At 35.0% G+C, this 19,910-nt stretch overlaps 1 protein-coding gene across 1 annotated transcript in view; it reads left to right on the top strand.

Annotated features, from left to right (window-relative positions):
- The window catches only part of LRP1B (LDL receptor related protein 1B), a 506,665-nt gene that overhangs the window by 298,703 nt on the left and 188,052 nt on the right, over positions 1-19,910 (top strand). The window contains exons 22-27 of the mRNA XM_051810328.1: positions 882-1,082; positions 2,412-2,657; positions 8,992-9,189; positions 10,762-10,966; positions 13,263-13,427; positions 13,947-14,191. Coding sequence (XP_051666288.1) covers positions 882-1,082; positions 2,412-2,657; positions 8,992-9,189; positions 10,762-10,966; positions 13,263-13,427; positions 13,947-14,191 — 1,260 coding nt within the window. The remainder of the gene's footprint in view (positions 1-881; positions 1,083-2,411; positions 2,658-8,991; positions 9,190-10,761; positions 10,967-13,262; positions 13,428-13,946; positions 14,192-19,910) is intronic.

Below are 19,910 nucleotides of genomic sequence, written 5' to 3'. Positions count from 1 at the left end.
TCTGTTCTCTCTTTGTTAAGTGGAAAATAAAGTATGTGACACTTTTGTTCAGTGTAGGTGTTGTCAAAATTTACAATTAGTCCCTCCTGGTTGTATTTAGCAAGTAGCAAGTTTATGCCTCAGAGTTGAAAACCAGCTTGGGACAGGAGTACACACACACCTGTAAGTGGCAGCATTCCCAATCTTGGCTCCTTTTCACCTATTAAAATCCCTGGCTTTGTTGATTCTAATTTAATACCTGTATTAATTTTTTTAAAGATTAAAACCCCTTTTTTAATCAAGAAACTATTTCATCTCTAAACATTGATGGTCAGCACAAAGGTGGAAATCTTTTTCTGCTTTTGAGAAATGAAGGCACTGATCTGAGCACTGGTTTGACAAAACTGAAATCATGTAAGAAATTTCCTCCTCTGTAGTTATTTTCTCTAAAAGCTGATAATTTGTCTGATATAATCTGGGAATCCTTCCTAGAAGGATTTTTGCTTCTCAAACCCTTGCTAGTGGAAACTCTTACACTGAAACATTGCTCACATGGAGGGCTGTTGGAGTAAACATGAAGAAAAGCAGAAATTAAAAAAAAAATTAAACATATCAGTATAATTTGATATATTTAACAGAATATGAGTATGTGTCCTGCCTGTATGCAGTTCTGTTCAGCATAGAAATAACTAAGATTGGTGGTGTCTGGAAAATTAGTCTGTCGACAGTGTTGCGGATGATGCTTCAGAATATAAGTTTGTTTCTTTCTGTTCATTAGAGGAAAGTGCTATTAATAGAAAAGCAGAATTAAAAAAAAAAATCTATATGTTGTTACTGAAGCTTTTTTCACCAAAGTTTGCCTCCAGTCTGATTTCCTGTGTTTATTGTCTCTTTTCTCCAAGGGAGATGCATTAGCAAAGCGTGGCTTTGTGATGGCGATATTGATTGTGAGGATCAGTCTGATGAGGATAATTGCGAGGGCTATATGTGTGGACCACCAAAATACCCTTGTGCTAATGATACCTCCATCTGCCTACAGCCTGAGAAGCTCTGCAATGGGAGAAGAGATTGTCCTGATGGATCTGATGAAGGCGATCTTTGTGGTACTTCTTTTAGACACATTTTTCTGATTACTCTTGATATTGTCTGTCTCAATGCTTCCTGTTGGAAAAAATGTTCCCATGTTAATCTTACTGAAATTTTATCACCATAGCCTATGTGAGGATTTTTGTTTCATTAAAATCATACTGAGTTTATGCTTGACGTATCAGTTTTCTTCAAATAAGAGAAAACCTAGTTCCTTAGTTAAGTCTTTCATTTTCAACCCCCTTAAAATACTCTTGGAGGTAAACAATTTAAAAGGCATTGGTATGCAGGAAAGGACTTAAGCTCATTTACAGTTCTCTCCAAGTACAAGATCTTGATTTCACATCATAGAATGGTTTGGGTTAGAAGGCACTTTAGAAATCATCCAGTTCCAACTCCCTTGCCATGGGCAGGGACACCTTCCACTAGACCAGGTTGCCTGCCCAAAGCCACATCCAGCCTGGGCTTGAACACTTCCACGGATGGGGCAGCCACAGCTTTGCTGGCAATCTGTACCAGGGCCTCACTGCCCTCACAGTCAAGAATTTATTCTTAATATCTAATCTAACCCTGCCCTCTGTCCCTTTGAAACTGTTCCCTCTTGTCCTGTCACTCCAGGCCCTTGGCCAAAGTCCATCTTTAGCTCTCTTGGAGCCCCTTTAGATACTGAAAGGTGCTCTAAGGTCTCCCTGGAGCCTTCTTTTCTCCAGGCTGAACAATCCCAACTCTCAGCCTGTCTCCATAGCAGAGGTTCTCCAACTCTCTGAGCGTCTTCACGGCTTCCTCTGGACTTGTTCCAACAGGTCCATGTTCTCCTTATGTTGGGGGCCCCAGAGCTGTTTGTAGTGCTTCAGGTGGGGTCTCACAAGAGTTCAGGGAAAAAAATCTCTTTCCCTTGAAATCACCCTTTATTTGATGCAGCCCAGGGCACAGTTGGCTTTCTGGGCTGCAAGAGAACATTTCCAGGTTCTGTTAAGCTTCTCATCTACCAACAGCCCCATGTGCCTCTCAGGGCTGCTCTCAACCCATTCTCCACCCAGCCTGTGTTTGTGCTTGGGTCTGCCCTGACCCAGGTTGTTGCACTTGGCCCTGTTGAACTTCATGTTTTTCACAGGCCAACCTCTCAAGCCTATCAGGGTCCTTCCGGATGGCATCTTTTCTGTGATGAATATTTACACACTAGACAATGTTAAAAATAAATATAGAAATCTGGTTTAGAAATGTAAAATTTGGTTTGCTTAGAGGCCTTTTATGTGTTCTAGTTGCTCTGGTGACTTTAAGAATATACAATATAACTGAGAGCCCTTGTAGCCCTTAATTTTTATTTTTTCTCCATGTTATTTCAGATGAATGTTCACTTAACAATGGTGGATGTAGCCATCAATGTTCTGTGGTTCCTGGAGGAAGAATTGTGTGCTCCTGCCCTGCAGGATTCAGTCTTGGTATAGACAACAAAACTTGTGGGGTTATGGATTACTGTAGCAAGCACCTGAAGTGCAGCCAAGTGTGTGAACAGCATAAAAACACTGTCAAGTGCTCATGTTACGAAGGCTGGAAGCTCAGTAAGGATGGAGAAAATTGTGTTAGTACTGGTAAGTTGAAATTCAGTGTATTTTCAATATTCAGGATGTTAATAGATGATGTGGAAATTTACTGAGAGGTTATTTCACTTTTCTGTATGAAAATATAGGCTTGGATTATCCAAATGTGGGGCTGATGGCAGTCTAAGGACTCCAAAGGGGACAAAGGGGTATTGAAATACTAGGTTGTTGCTTGTAAGATTTTCTGAGAATGTTAATAACAAATAATTCCTAAATTGTTGGAAGTTTTATACCTTTTTCATGTATATTTAGTATGCATGAGAGATAAATATGTGTGTGTGTCTATATATATATATGAAATATGGGGAATTTACTATATATTTTTAAGAAACAGATCCATCTGTGACATCATGATATTGATCAGTATCAGCTGAGGGTTCCGAAGGTTAATTTGGAATGTGCAGTTATGTGCTGCCTGTTAGCATTCATGATTTCAGCAATTTTTCTCCCCTAAGATATTCTAGTACTTGTTTTTTGACATCAGTTAGACACTTTTCAGCTCAGTAATCGAGATGAAAACCAACATGAGCCAAAAGAGAGGAGGGGGGGGTGCATTCCCCTGGTTGTTCGCTACTGATGGGTACTGAAGCAGGATTTAGAAACTCTGTTAGGGGTGTCTTTTTCAAGTGCAGTGCTGTGTGTAAAATACAGACACGTACATGCAATATAAACTGTCATCACAGCTTTACCTGCCCCATAGGGAGTTAAAACAGTATTGATTTTGCTGTCTAGATTTTCAGAATTTCAGTTGGGGATTTTTTTGATATTTTTATTCTGTATTATTTTCTTTTTTAATAGTGTCTTATCAATTCTGAATAGAAACATCTCCCAGACTGTCTATTGCTTATTTGGATATTTCAGAATTCAGTTGGTATCATGATTAAGAAATTCTTATTCCACATAGCTTTCATTTCTTCGGGTGATTCACATGAAAAAATTCAGAGTCAGCAAGTTAGAAATAAAAACCTAATTTCTTTATTGCAGATCATCTGAAATTATTTAGTAATTAGCAACCAAGATAATGGTTTGTATTTTAGAAAGACAAATTCTGATCTTTCCACTTTGACGATGTTCTGGCTAATTTACACAGCATTTTAGAACTCTGCTACAGTAGTAACAAAACAAACAACTTACTTAGGGCCAAAATATTTATTGGGTGTAATAAAAATAATGTTTCTCCTTTCAAAACAATGAATAATTAAAATTTAGTTTTATATCATCGATATTCTCTTGAGGAGCTTTTAGCAAACGCTCATGAATTGCACGTCTTACCTTTGAGCTTTATTTTTAATTTGTTAAGAATGTGGTTTACATTCATCAGGCTGGAGTAGCTGTTATAATTTCTAGAATGATCTCCAAGTTCAGTGTTTGTGACTCTATAATTGTTACAGTAATGTGTAAATAGTTGCTACCATGGTATGGGATCAGGGTTGCATGTTCAGACTTTACTGAGCTGATAGTAGACCCTCAAATCAGGCTTCACTGGTATATTAATGTGGTTCTGTGTATCTGAAATTTGTTTTATTCATGTCAAAGTTGTTATTTTATGACAGTATCTTAGTCTTATTCTCACTGATTTTTTTGATCCAACTGATTTGGGTTTTTTATGGCTATTTCCAGTAATTCAAAAAAATCCATTCTTACTGGATTACAGACATGAAAGGGCTAAAAGCATTTCAGGCAGAGTTAGTAACTCACTTGAGGAAAACTTCAAACAAACTTTAAATTAAAGCAGGTAAAAATGACCAGTATTTGGAAACTAAGGTGAAGAAAAACCCCAAGGTGAAATGAGCTCATTTGTGCTAAAGTAAGGCTACAAGTTTCTCAGTTTTCCTTAAGCCCATGAGATGCTTCTGCTTAAAGTTTACTGGTATTGGTGAGAATCTGAAGTTACAGATAGATTTACCAGATTTTCTCAAAGAGTTTAATACTAAATATATGATCTGAGACCTGAGATGTCAGCTGATATAAAGAAAAATGATACTTTTCTGTACAAACTAGAAAGACTTGTGCTAATGGCATCAAAGCTGCAACAAAATTATTCCATACTGAATATGGCATATGCTTTTACAGTCACTAATAAAATAAATTTCAGTTTATTTAATTCAAAAGGCACAAGAAGTACTCCGAAGGAAGGATCCTCTGACACTTCAATTTTTTACTGTGTGAATGGCGTTTTAGTAAAGTGAGAACAATTTTGGTCCCATTTGTGAATCTGTGAGCCTCACAATGTCCAAACCATTTATGTCTCTAGGCAAGAAATCTTGAATGAACTTAAAATAGCAAAAAAACTTTTATATAATACTATTATAAGTAAAGTTCATCATGATCTTGCAAAGATAAGCGGTCCCCCAAATGCCAAACTACTATTTCAATAATTCCAGTTGGTATGAATTCTTAGAATAGCCATAGTGATTTAAAATGCCTTGAACCAGGAGTAGGAGTATTATATTAGAGCACTGTTTTCCAGGAGAAAAAAATTACTCACAGGAAAATGATTACATTGCCCTTGACTTCTTTCTTTTTTTTCCTCTCCAAAATAACCCTTTCCTATATACAGGCAAACATTATAGTAGTCCACAGCAATAACATGTAAAGCCAGCATGCAGCACATTTTCAGAATATTGTAAAAACATTTTCTGTGAGTCTGTCACCAATTTAATGGGAATATGAATGCTGAAAATGCAGTAATGTGTGTGATTTGAACTTTTGTTTTCCTGATTGCATACCAGAATCAAATACTGTATTTGTAAGTGCAATCTAATGAATTGCCAGAGAAATATAATGAGTTATAGGATAATAAGTATATAGAACTAAAATGCTTAAAATTGAGTTCTTTTCTTTTTAATTCCTCTTTCAAACTCTTTCTTAGTTTCCCATTTTCTCTTGTTTCTGCTTATGTTGTCTTTGTTTCTTGAGGGTTTTTAATGTTGTTTTCTTCTCCTTCAGGGTTTCTTTACTTTTCATCTCTTATTTTTGTCTAGTTTGCTGTTCTGGCATTGTTATATTACTGACTTCCCAAAGACTAATTGTTTTGCTTATATTTAAATTTGTATTGATATAAGAGTATGTTGCAGAGCTCCATTATTCAGATAGAAAGTCAGTACAAATTACATGTGTTCATACTCTTGTCCCTAGTTCCTCTTGGAATACGTTTCAAAATAAGTTGTGCTGTTATATTGTACCTGCTCTTTTAGTTGATATAAGCATACAGAAAAAAACCACTGTTCTTGAAAGATACTTAAATTTTGTGTTTACTTTCAACCTTTTAGAATTGGGTTTTCTAAGCTTTGGGGGACCTCTGTTATATCACTATATATATAGATATATTTGTATGATGTATCTGTATGTTTTGTCTGTTTTAGCAGGTTAGAAATTCAAATTTGTTGTAGTTTCCAGATTACTTTCAATACTAAAATGGAGGAAGGGTGAGAGAGAGAGTAGTCCAGTCCTCTCTGAGCAATATCCAACTTTTAATGAAGTGGTTTTTGCAGAATCCTTATGAAATGATTGTTTTCCTTTGAGGTGATTGTCATAAAATCATAGTGTAGATCACTTGCTGTTACAATAAGCTTCAGTGAAACAGTTATCTGCAGTTAGAATTTTTCTCAAGACAGAATTTTAAATTTAAACCGTTGGAAAAAGTGAAACATTATTCTTTATATACAGTCTCTTTTGATTGTATTGTATAGGCAGTTTTCTTCTATCAGAATTTTTTCTTACAGCTGTTAATGTAGTTTTATGCTTTATGTTTTTCATATATTTTCTGTACTTATATGTATGGTAAAAAAAAGTTTTGGTGCAGTTATGAAATAAGAAGGTACAGAAATGTATGATTTTTCTCTAATAAATTGTTAACAGTGGATTTTCCTTAAAGTTTTAAAGAATGTAATCAATAACCATTACATTGATTTGAGATTTTACAAAAAAGCTCTTAGTCAACTTGTAGAATAAAAAGTATTCACTTTCAATTTCTAAAAGAGGAATCAAATGGGAAAATAATATCAGATTTTGGTTTTAGAGGGTGATGGCAGTATAACTTCAAATAACATCGATTTGATTGAGCCTGAAAATTCTAATTCACTAAAATACAGCTCGTTTTATAGAACCATTGAATGATAAGGTTGGAAGGAAGATCAAAGGCTGATTTTAATACTGCTCTTGTTTATCTGCTTTCCAAGACCTTCAAGACACCCTCACTGGTAAACTCCAAGTTTCCGTGGAGTGAATTGTTTCAGTTCCTCACTCTCCTAAGATTTTTGTTTCTTTAGTCTTTCTGTGTCTTCCTGGTCCAGTTTAAGCCTTTAATCCTTGGCCTACTTGTTATTTATACAGAAAACAGGATTTTTCCCATTTTCAATTCATAGGCTTTTTATGTCTTTGGAGAATTTTATGTGCTTCCTGTCATCATGTTATTCTATTTTTTTTTATTTTTTTTTTTTAGACTAAGAAGTTCCAGGTTGTTCATTTTTTCCTTGCAGGCCATGCTTTCTAGATCTCTTAAAACACTTGCTCTTTTCTCCTTGCACTTATGTAGTTGATTGACATTCTTTTTTAAGAGATGTGTTCAGGAGAGGGTACAGTATCTTGGCTGTTGTCAACAAAGCTTAGGTGAAGGGAGTGGAAGGGTTATGTCATATTTATTTCAAGTGTCAAGATCCCATTGAACTTTAATCCTTTTCATCAGTGTGTTTGATAATTTTCACTGTAGGTTATTTATCTTAAGCTATACTTTGAATGAAAAAAAAAAAAAAGCTCTGCTTTGAATGAAAAAAAACATCCAACATAGCACATGTTTATTAGGTTTCTTTTTTTTTTTTTCCATTGTGGTGTCAATTAATGAGAAATATAAAAGAAACCGCTGTTCATGATCATGATGTGTGATCTTATGCATGGGAATTGCAAAAAAACCTGCATAATAGCTGTGAATTGATCAGAAATTGGGAAGTGCCACTAAAGTATTTCTCAAGTTCAGATAACTGGTACTTGTGAAATAGCTGCTAATGTCAGTGATCCTGCTCTTTATTAAATTATCTAACTACTGCAGAGCTTTGAAAATGACTTTGCAGGAAGTCATTCATTGCTTTCACAAACAGGAGGATCATTTGGAAAGTTCAAGCCAGATTTGAACAAGTAATGCAAGAGCAGAAGCAGCTCTGCTGAGGTACCTGATTAGCTTAAAACATCATCATTTATTCTGTGTGTGCAGTGGGTATCAAGAGAAGAACATAATGAAGTTAATGTTTTCAAAAAGTAGTATTAACACATCTCTCTACTTGAGAGTAGAGAGTAAAACTTGTGCAACTTTTTCTTTGAATATTTTAGAAGAACAATGCAATACTACCTATTGCCATAAACAGCCAATAATATTTTATATAAATGGGGGTTTAATTGTATGGGAAACAAGACTCGCAGTATAATTTGTGTTTTACCCCAGGAGAAAGAACTGGGGGGAAAGAAACCCAATTACTTCCCCACAGGAAAGGGTTACTGTGAAATCTGTAGTAAAGTGGATATGGCAAGTTGATTCAACAATTTACAGAATCCAATTTTAGTCTTTCTTTTTTGTTTTATTAACACAGCTACTTGTTTGCAAAACCTTTCCTAATTTAAAATATGTAAGAACTATAATAAAAAAAATAATCAATTTCATAGTATGGTTTGACCTATGCAGAGTGTGTTTACAGATATTTATATGCAATTTGATGCAGTTTGATTTAAACTCACTGGCACAAATCATGTAACACTAATTGAATAGAAAAGAAGGAGAACTGTAATGGTAGCTGGATTTGTGATGAAGTGTATCAATAAGCATGTACAAATGTTAATTTTCTTGCTTGTTAGTTTGAGGTGAGGGTTTTTTTAAGCACTTCAATTGAAAACCAAGGTACATATTATATTGAAAAGGTACATTATCTATATTTTAGTAAAGTGTTTCAACTAACTGGTATTTGAAACAATGTATAATTTAATAGATTAATATTTTCTCAAACTTTGGAGAAATCAGCTTTTGATTTTGATACTGTGACTTTTTAAAGCTCAAATTATGGGCTACAAAACACAGTTCAATAGCTGAGTTTGATATTTCCAAATTTAATGTTTAATATCTATCATTTGGATCAAAGGTAATGTTCAAAGGGCGAAGTGAAAAGTTTGTGGGACTGAAAAAGTATTTGAAAGACTCCTTATCAGAAGATGAATTGTTTTAATCATCTGTTCCTCCTGATTAAGTGTTCTGTCATTCATCCTCTACTTGTCATTTATATCAATATGTAACAATATCTTCTTTATTATGCTTTTGAAATGTATAATCTTCTGCTTCCAGATCCATTTGAAGCTTTCATAATTTTTTCTATTCGACATGAGATCAGAAAAATTGATCTTCACAAGCGTGACTACAGCCTCTTAGTTCCTGGGCTAAGAAATACAATAGCCCTTGACTTCCATTTCAGTCAGAGTTTACTGTACTGGACAGATGTGGTAGAGGACAAAATTTACAGAGGCAAGCTCTCTGACACTGGAGGTATGGATTTAATCTTTATTTTCTTAACAGTAAGAACAACTGCAGTTACAGGGTGTTGGACCTGTTCAGTCATAACTGAGCTGCCATTCACAGAAACAGAATTTATGATGCTATTCTGCCTTTGAAAAGGTATATATTTAGATTGTACTTGATGTCGAGCTAGACAAGACTTCTATTATCAAAGCTTCTTTTTGCAAGAGGCTATAGGGGGAGGAAAATGGCAAATGCAAAAGGCTGATATTTCCTTCTGATCCAATGAGTGCAATATTGATTTCTTTCATTTTTTTTGTAATTTACCTTCATCTTATTAACAAAGTATAAGAATTTTTTCAGATGTCTGATAAATTACATCCTCTCACTAGGTGACAGATCCTACTTCAAAATTTTATAGCATCCAGAAAGACATGTTCTTTGCCCTGGTGACTTAATGATGGCCTTTAACTCAGTACAATCTCATAACATATACAAAAGGGTTTCTACAAAATGTTCTTTGTTGCAGTGTATGTTCCAGTGCTTCCATTCCTGCAAGAGCTAAGAGGCATAAGAATATCTGACTTGCTTCTGTCAAAGTTCACTTATGCATTCGCACATATGTTCTCTGAAATGCTTGATTTTAGTTTCCTGGGGGTTTTTTCTGCTCATTAGTAGACTGTATTTGTGAGTATTTTGTATCCAGAGATCCAGATGAGGAAAGAACTATCCTACACTGTTAAGTACGTAAAAACAGCAAAAGAGCTGCTACTTTCAGTCATGGTTTTGGTGTTTGTATGATACCAATAAAAGCCTGTTGTTGTCACACTGTGTTTTAATCCCGCTATACCAGAAACCAAGTGACTTCTGTGGCATAACAATTAAAAAAAAATAATTTAATCCTTTAGTCTTGCATCTGTCAAGAACTGACTTGCACCTGCAAGAGCACTGTGCCTTCCTGGAAGTCCTGAGGACTAATGGAGTGGTTCTGTAGTTGCAATTTGTGTGAAACATTTTGTGATTCTCTGGAAGACATATTTGGTAGAGAAGAGCTGTTAGTTGACAGCAACAGTGTGAATTGTGCATGTGAATTCAAAGGAATAAAGTAAGGCTATTTATTGTGGAGCTTCTCAAAATATGTGTTCCAAACAGAGTTCTCCCTGACATTTCTGACTTCGTCACAATCTTCCAGTTTTCTCTTTTTCTGATTGAGAAGCAAGGGAAGTAGAGCTGCATGAGTTCTGTACCTCTCCTGTGTTACTCTGCATCTAGCCTCTGACCTTTATGGAAAGTTTCAGGGCTTTACTTACTAAAGCATTAGAGACCTAAACTTTTTTATTGCTGTGGAATGAATTTTATTTGTGTAACTTCCAAAACTGAACTTATTTTCAGCATCCTGTTGCATTTGTAAAGAAAAAATGTCACGTTGAACAAAGTGTTACCATCCATCAGATGTAGATTAATCAAGAATTCACTCCAAGAACATATGATAGACTTGTATGTCCATGTTCACTATATTATATATTCAGACTGTATTAGTTCTTTAAGACTCTTTTTTGTTTTCTCTTTTTTTTCTTCCTCTTTTTTTTTTTTTTTTTTAAGGTGTTAGTGCCATTGAGGTTGTGGTACAACATGGCCTGGCCACACCAGAAGGTCTTACTGTAGATTGGATTGCAGGAAACATATACTGGATAGACAGCAATTTGGACCAGATTGAAGTAGCAAAACTAGATGGCACTCTGAGAACAACATTAATAGCTGGAGCTATGGAACATCCAAGGGCTATTGCTTTGGATCCCAGATATGGGTAATTATAAAAATGTTGCTTTTTCTTGTTGCAAAGTATTTCAAAGTTAGAGGTTTAAATGTGAGATTGATTGATTTCCTTTTTTGCTGTGAGTTACAGTTTCTAACTTATCCTTAGTAGTTCCTGAAAGTATGTTTTGACTGATAAACAATCCATTATTGGTGGGTCTTGTCCCAGTGAAAAGGGTTAAAAAAAGTACATCAGGAGATACAGATATCTGTTTGTTGGCAAATTACTTCCCTTGACATGTGGTTGTTTCATTTATTTTTTTTTTTAATGTGAATGATAGTAACTGGAGCCTTTGGTCTAACCTTCCTGTATGGTTAATGGACAGAATTAAGTGTTGTCCAGGTGATTCATCTCACTTAGAGTCTGATTTTTTTTTTGGTGTGGCTATAAAAATGTAGTTTAGATGTTACTGGAAGACTAACAGTTGAGTGAGGTAAATCCCACCTTTTGTATTTGGTTCTCCATCTTTAAAGTAGAGATAATGTTTGACAGCTTCTGTCAGTATTTTTTCTACCTGTTCATTAGGGATATCCTATAAAACAGAATATTAGGTGATAGTCAATAGCTACATCCTCTTCTCATAATTATTATTCTTTCAGAGGAGAAAAAGAAATAAACAACTGAAAAACAAAAACAACAAACAACCAAGCACAAATTAAATGTGGCAAAAAATAATATAAATTGTGAGTTTGCAGTCATGATATTTAATTTTGGGAATATTTAATTTTAGGATTTGCTGGGGTCTGTCATGTCTTCACTGAATATTTCTTCCAGAAACAAAGCTGTGAACATAAAAATAGATAAAGGCCCCATATTCTGGTACCTGAGGTCTCTCTGGGACCTAAATTGTGAATTAGGATGTACGTGCTTTAAATGAGTAAGGATATTGCCCTCTAAACTGAGATAGTAGAAAGCTTATTTACAGAGTGCATTGCTTATCTATAGAGATCTTTAAAAAGAGCCATCTTGTTGGCAGAAAAATTGGCAGAGAAGTTGTTCAAATTAAGTGGTTGGAAGGCAAAAAAAAAATCAAATCACCCCTCTTGCTGAAACTGAAGGCTTAATCTGCCTTTTGAAAAACTGGAAGCAATTGATGCTACATAGGAAAGAATAAAATCTTTGAACACAGATAGGAATAGCTCCTCAGTCTTTTCACAAATAAATGTGAATAAACAAACGCTGATGATTTAAAGCAAAGGGTTTTGTTAGGACTGCACAAATCCTGTATCCCAATAGAGGTGTGACTCCAGAGCTCCATTCCAACCTACAGTGAGGCCAAGCATGTATTCTCAGTCTACATATGCACAGATGTATTTAAAATAAACTTTTATACATAAACATGTGTGTCCACATGGGTCTACACAGGCAGAAACTCAGCACTAAGACAAACAGAATCATGTAGTCTTATCCTGTTTAACGTCTCTGTTAAGGTTGAAGGTCTTTTAGTGGGAAATATGAAAACTTGTCACAAGTTTGGTTATAGTCTGACTCTCTACCATTAGCTCTTTACAGCTAATCAGAAATTTTCCTATCAAAGGTATTATTTTCCTTTGACAAGTAAAAAAGTTTGTGTGGTGTTGAAAACTCAATAAACTAAGAACAGTTACAGTGTATTTTTGGCCTTTTGATGACACTGCTTCTCACCTTTAACAAGATACTACTTTGGTAATACAGGTGAAAGCTCTCCTTATTGGAAAAACACTGGAGATAGTACATAACTGAGGGAGCCAACCATACAACACAGTTTTTCAGTTTTCTTTCGACTGATCTGTATAAAATTTGTTGATCACATGCCAAAATCTAGGGGATCTTCATTGGAACACTCTTAATAATGGATAAAATAATCTCTGGTTTAGCCTGTTCCTTGATCCCTGCTACCTCAAATCACCTTTCTTCCCATTCTCCTCTCCCCATCTTTCTCATTTGTGAATTACTTTCAGAGGCTTTCATTATAATTTCATTTAATGGACTGGGTTTCTAATTATAGACGGAAGAAAGACAAGCTGTTACTTGTATAAATGGACATGAAAAAGAGAATTAAACTCCTAGCTTTTAAAAAACTTTTATAATTTCATGATTGCTCTAACACTAATGACGAAATATTACCCTTTTACTTCAAGGAATTTATATAGTTGCCCAAATTGATCTATGTTTTATTCCTTTAATTTAAAACGTGTAAACATTTGAACATTTTTTCCAGCTATTGTCTTATTAAACCATTTCAGATTATTCTTGGTGCTTTAATATTTTCCTTCTATCCCTTTTCTTTTCCTCTTCGTCTTACAAGGATTCTGTTTTGGACGGACTGGGATGCAAATTTTCCTCGCATTGAATCTGCTTCCATGAGTGGAGCAGAAAGAAAAATCATCTATAAAGATATGGATACTGGAGCCTGGCCTAACGGCCTTACTGTAGATCACTTTGAAAAAAGAATAGTGTGGACAGATGCCAGGTAAAGTGATAACAGCTTTCTTATTATCTGTTTATAAACCCTTATTCTTGCATGCAGAAATGTGAAATGCATTGTAAGTGGAATGTAGTTATTTACATCATGGACATAAATCAGGGGCAGGGGTGAAGCCTCTGCCCTGACAGCTCTGGTATCATCCATGGCTCCTGGCTCCCTGTTCTCAGAGAACAGTTCCCACCTGTCCTCTCTGACACTTATCCATGGAAGGCCCAAGATAGTTAACTATTTTTTTTCCTGTAAGTTCATCTGAAACTGATTTTCCTGTTGTATTTTTCACAGCAGAGAGGTAAATTTAAACATTATTCAAGCAAGCCAGTATTTCATATCTCTAGTTAAATTATTAATATGAACTAAATAATCTCTGAAATTAATGGTTGCACTGTGAACATCCTTTGGTCTTACCAGTATGTAAGAGTTAAGTTTTTATATATTTTGCCCAATTTCATAATGGTGGTGTGATGTTTATTTTTATGTTATCTTAAATTTGGGGGTATCTTGTAGGTCGGATGCCATTTATTCTGCACTCTATGATGGAACCGGCATGATAGAGATCATACGGGGTCACGAATATCTTTCTCACCCTTTTGCTGTTTCTTTGTATGGGAGTGAAGTTTATTGGACAGATTGGAGAACCAATACACTGGCAAAAGCCAATAAGTGGACTGGCCAGAATGTCAGTGTAATACAAAAAACAAGTGCTCAGCCATTTGATCTTCAGATCTACCATCCGAGTCGTCAACCACAAGGTGACTCTTTATGGAATAATTAATTATTGCTCCTATGAGAGGAGGAGTAAATATTCTTTTTATATATAAATATCTGTATTATTTGTAGAATAATTTATTATTGTTCCTATGAGGGGGGAAAATAGATTTTTTATATATATATAATTATCTGTATGTGAATTCGCCTTGTATTCAGCACTAGATGAAGGCATGCAACCCATGTGGCAGAAGGTTGTATGGAGTTCATAAATATATATATAGCTTATATATATGTATATATATATATGTACCCTGAAAAATAGCAATGCTGAAAAAAGAATTGAATATATATTTTTATTGTGAGATATAAGAAAAACAGTCACTATTTTGTCCATAAATGTAGGAAATAAAAAAGACCACTGGAGGATGACCACCAATCAGTTATAGAATTTCCCAGGTTCACTGGATAAATTTCAACTCCTCTGTCAAAAATTTGATGTTAATAGAAACTACTTTAAAATTCATCTCATATACACCTTTTTTTTTTTCTTAATATTGAGAAATGATATTTTGTTTTTCTTCTTACCCAGGGTTTGTAGCACTCAGTAAGCCATTTAGACTTTTATATTAGTAGGTTCTGAACAATCCTGATTTGAAAACATTAAATCCTGACAATTTTGTATGGCTTTGTAAATGTCTTGAAATCTAGTTGTGCATCAGTTATGCATAGAAAACTATGGATAAAGCTCTAATATAAATGAGTACCAGCAAGTAAAATTCTCCCTGCACACTAGTAGTCAAAAGATTTGAGGATGTTCCCTAATAGCACATGTGTAAAAAAGGAGAGCAATGATACAACTCATTTGCTAGTTTGTGAAGCTTTGTGATAACTGTGATAAAGACTCACAGTGACCTCCTCATCTACCTCACAGCAGGTGACATAGAATGCCAGGATACATTTTTCTGATGGCTTTATTTTAAAATAATAATGAATGTATATTAAAGAAGAATGTTACTTACTGGTTTACAGTGGATGCCAAGTTCCTTGGACTTTATTACTTTTTGAAATAAGCCTCTTATTTCTCTAATTTTTAAGAGTTTACTTTTTAGGGCAGTATACTGCTCTAACAAAGCTGTCTGACTTCTAGACAGAAGAATATGTTTGTCCAGAATGTGAAAATAACGGAGGGCATAAATATGCACACTCCTTTCAAATAATGTGTCTTTTGGGCTTGTTTTTGGGGGTTTGAGGGTTTTTTGTGGGTTTGTTTGATTTGGTTTGGTTTTTTGGGGTTTTAGTTGATTGGTTGGGTTTTGTGGGGGTTTTTTGTTTGTTTTGTATGTGGTTTTTTTAGCAGGGAGGGAATTTAGGGGTTTTTATTTCTAATTAGTCACTTCCTGAGTTTTGGGATTTGAGGAGCTCTGTTCCATTTTTTCAGAGTAGCAATGGAGTTCCCATTAGCCTTTTCTTGCTGTCAGAAAAAGAACAACTATTTTCTGTTTGGACTGGGGCCAGGCAGCGTCTTTGGAGGGAGTCTATAGCCTAGGGAGACATCAGTCGGTATTCCACAGTCACAGATATCTTGGCCTCAAGGCAAGTAAAAGCTGTAGAAGAGTTTTCAGCTGTTATTTTCCCAAATAAAGAAGTTCAAATATCAAGTTGTGTAATTGCAACTTTTTTTTTTTTATGATGTCGAAAACACTGGATTCTGATTTTATCATTGGCCTTTTGGGTTTGCTCTAAATTGTTCTCTTTCAATGGAAGAAATTTGTTTTTTTCCTGAATCTCCAGTACCTTACTTTATTGGAGCTAGAGAAAAATGGTGATACTATGCTGTAACTTCTTATTTTTCTTTTGAATTTGTAGCTATTTTTCAGTAAATGAACAAGATATCATGCAGGTTGGAATCTCAAAATAAAATTAACGATAGATTTACATTCCAAACTGTCAGTATAAATTTGGTACTGAAGGATGAACATTTTTTAGTTTAATCTCCACAGATCTACATCTGGGTCACCTATGTAGGTGAAAGTTTATTAGCTTTCAATATATATCATGCAAGTTATTTTGATTGAAATAAAGTAGAGCAGAGCTAAATAAATTCCCGTAGCCTCAAGCAACAGTCAATCTAGGACAGATGCTAATTTAAGGATGTGAAATTGCAGTGAGATATTTGTATGGATGATAAGTTCATCTGTCAGGAAACCACAGTGGATTATGGAAGCCTTCTTACCTAATGCAGAATATTCTCAGGAATATGAGCTTGAGACCCACTCATCTTCACAGAACCGAAGCTGTGTCAGGAATGCTGTTAACGAAGCAAACACAGGGTTTCTAAGAAGAACATTTTCTTTCAACTTGCTCCATTATATTAGAAATCCACTTGCTGCCAAGAACAAGGTCTTCTATTTTAGTCACAAGAAGTTGTACCAGGAGATGTAATAAGGATAGTGATAAGAGGGGTAAATATAGTGCATTGGAAGGATCAGAGCTTGAAAACAAAAAGCTGTGAACTTTTCACACATTTCCCCCCCCCCTTTTTTTTTTTTTTTCATTTCTCAAGGGTATTACTTTGGAATAAAGGGAAAAACAAAAAAAACCAAACATGGATGTGGAATTAGTTTCCTTTCTGCAAATGAAATTTTTATTTAAAAATCATAACAAACAGTATAACAACTGTTGAATATAAAGTATATTGGTACCACTGGGCTCTTCTGTAATTAAAAAATGAAAAACATTGAACTCCATAGCACTCCTTTGTTACAATATTCTGTTGAGACCCAGATTGCCAGCTGTTAGAAATAAATAACTTTTTACAGAAATGTAGCTTAAGATGGGTAGCTTTAAAAAAAAAAAAAAAGTTTAAGATTTTATCTCAACCTTGTGTACATCCTTTTTTACTTCAAAACCTGAATATGTATTATAAACCATGCAAAATACGTACAGTTTTTCTGAGCTTTAAACTGGGTTCCTTAGTGCCTTGTGAAAGTTCCATTTTTGTTTTAGGAGTTATAAATGCAATCTCTCCTCCCATTGTCTTAACTCAGCATCCTGTCTTTGACAGTGGCTGATCAGGACCTAAAGGAAGGTGTAGACCTGGGGAAAGACAGCAACCATTCTCCTCCCATACAGGTTTCCAGTAGCCTGTAACTCAGTGATTTTTCAGCCTAAAATGGTCTTTTTGTTCTTTAAAGGCTTTGACTTATTCTTCTTGTATGAATTCTTCTAGCTGACATATTGTCTGCAACTTTTGGGGCAGGTGGTTCAGGTGTGTAACTGTTCAACATGTGATGGAGGAGCTCATCTTGCTTGTTTTGACCCCAACAGTTGATAATAAGAGCTTCAGAATTACCATAAAGTTATCATCCTCAGTACAATGGCATATCATGAAGAATTGTGCTAACTTTGCCCTAATAATGTTCTTGTTTATTTAGCTTCATGGTGATACGTAGATTTTTGTTAGGTAGTGTGTTAACTAATTCTTGAAGTGAATGATTGCAAACTGGAATAGAAATAGTGATTAGAGGAAATAATTATTTATTTTAGAACACACCTTATCTGATCTGTCCTAACCTGTAAATTCCCAAGATCAGTGCTAAAGTAATCAGATGTAATCAGATGGTATAAAGATTTTAACTTGGCTGACTGCAGCAAGAGGATGTTTGGCCTTATGACAAGCAATGCTAAAATTGTTGAAAGTGAGCAGAGGATTAGATCTATAACTGGTTTTAAATATGAGTGGGAATTGATTGTCAGCAATTTAAAAGGACCCTTTTGATGTAACTGTAGTGCATATATTTGAAGGTGTGGGCAGAATTTAATCATGTTGTGCACCATTAAAGAATAAGATCAAACTATGTCTTGCTAATCTGATGCCATGAAGGGACAGGTTCAATATGAAGTTAATGGGGAGGGTAAGTTGGTCCACAGTGAATGAGCATATTGAGAGGTTGTCAAAGTAACTGTTCATTTGTCAGCTGGTGATGGGATGTCTGAGGGGTTTTTTGAGGGTTACTGGTCAGGAAAAAGAAATGTTTTGCTTAAATAAAATTGGAGAGCAGTCAAGAAGTAACATGATGACAGAGTGATGTGTACGTGTCTGTACTCAGCACCATAAGAGAAATAGATTGACAAGCAATCAGCAGTGGAAATCAATTAAATAATGCAAAAGGCTGGCATATTGGTGAAAATGCCAGTTCTGTGGGTTACTATGATCAAAGGGAATATATTGCTGGAAATGATTAGGAAAGGAATAAAGAAGTATAGACAGCGAACTGTGGTGCTGTATAAATCCATATTATTCCCACATCTTGAATACTGTATACAGATCATACAAAAGCTATTGAGAAAGCTTGACAGGCTGATCAAGAGTATGGGAAAGGTTTTGGTCTGAGGACAGGTAGACTGATACTGCTTGAAGTACAACTTATAGACAGGCTTCTGTATGATGGCAGTCTGTGAAATCATAAATGGCATGGCAAAGGTGAATAAGGAATGGTTATGTGGTTATTCACAATAGAAATAGAAGAAAATATTAGAATCAGCACAAGGAAATAAAAGCCAAATTTTTGAGAGTCAAAGCACATATCTATGTGCCTTCGGGAGAATTAGTTTTTGTTAGAAAATAGAGAATGGGCTTAGCTGTTATTCAGTGAAAGCAGTATGAATATGAAAGGAATATGTAAATATGTGCTGTTAGAAGTAATTTTTAGATTATGATAGTTTGCTCCCAGAGTTGCTCACTCATGTGGAAACAAACACATCTGCTTTAGAACACTTCTTTTTCCACCAGTTTTATATTCCATGCTATAGGAAGGGAATCGTGATGGGAATTGTGATGTGAACAGGCAGTACATGAATTGTACTGACTCCTCTTTGTGGATACTTGGAGCAGACTGGAACCACAACTTCAGTGGAGATGAACAAAATGCACTACTTGCACTGAAAGACAAGTTGTATTTATTATTTTCAGGCCCTAAATAAATCATTGTCACAGATGGTTATATGCATATAGAGAAGTTGAGGTTCCACAGAAAACACTGTTTTGTGGTGTTGGCAAATAAATTAAAGGAAATTCTGTTTTACAAAACATACGACTAAATTTTAAATCTTGCAGTAGCAATGTTAAAAATATAAAAAAATTGCAGGAGGTTGAATCACTAGATGGTTTTCTTAGGTCCCTTACAACCTAAATGATTCTATGATCTCCTTCACAATATTGTCAGAAGTCTGAGTTATGTTTCCTTTCTGAAACATATAGATTACTTATATTTACTAATAGTGCATTAATAATTATTATCTGTGAAGGCTCTTTGAACCTTCTTCATTGTTATTTCCTTAACTTCATGTTTTTTGTCTTCCACACAAACTTGTGAGCTTATTAAAAGAGATCACCCTCAATTTTCTCAAAATTGGTACTACAGATACAAGAAAAGTGATATTAAATAAACATCTCTGTATTGTAGTTTTTGGGAAAGGCAGAATAAAGTACAGTCATCCCATGAGGATAATGAGGTATTTACAGTCTATTAGCTGTCAAAGAAGATATTAAATCATTAAGCAACAATAAATAGTTTTAAGCTTATTGGCCCAGTTGGTGGATAAATTTAAGGAAGCACTGAGGGGGAAAAAGTGGTTCCATGAAGCAAACTTTGATTTTTGTCTGCAAATCTTAGTGCTTGAACTAAATTTTTTTGCAAAGAAATTCATACATCAGATTTCTCTAGTTGTCTAATTACTTGTATTGCAGGCCAGCACAGT

The sequence above is a fragment of the Manacus candei genome, unplaced genomic scaffold (assembly GCF_025592945.1).
Source record: "Manacus candei isolate 608988 ecotype Guabito, Panama unplaced genomic scaffold, ASM2559294v1 h1tg000077l, whole genome shotgun sequence".
NCBI classification, from domain to species: domain Eukaryota; kingdom Metazoa; phylum Chordata; class Aves; order Passeriformes; family Pipridae; genus Manacus; species Manacus candei.
This window is presented reverse-complemented; position numbering and strand designations above follow the sequence as displayed.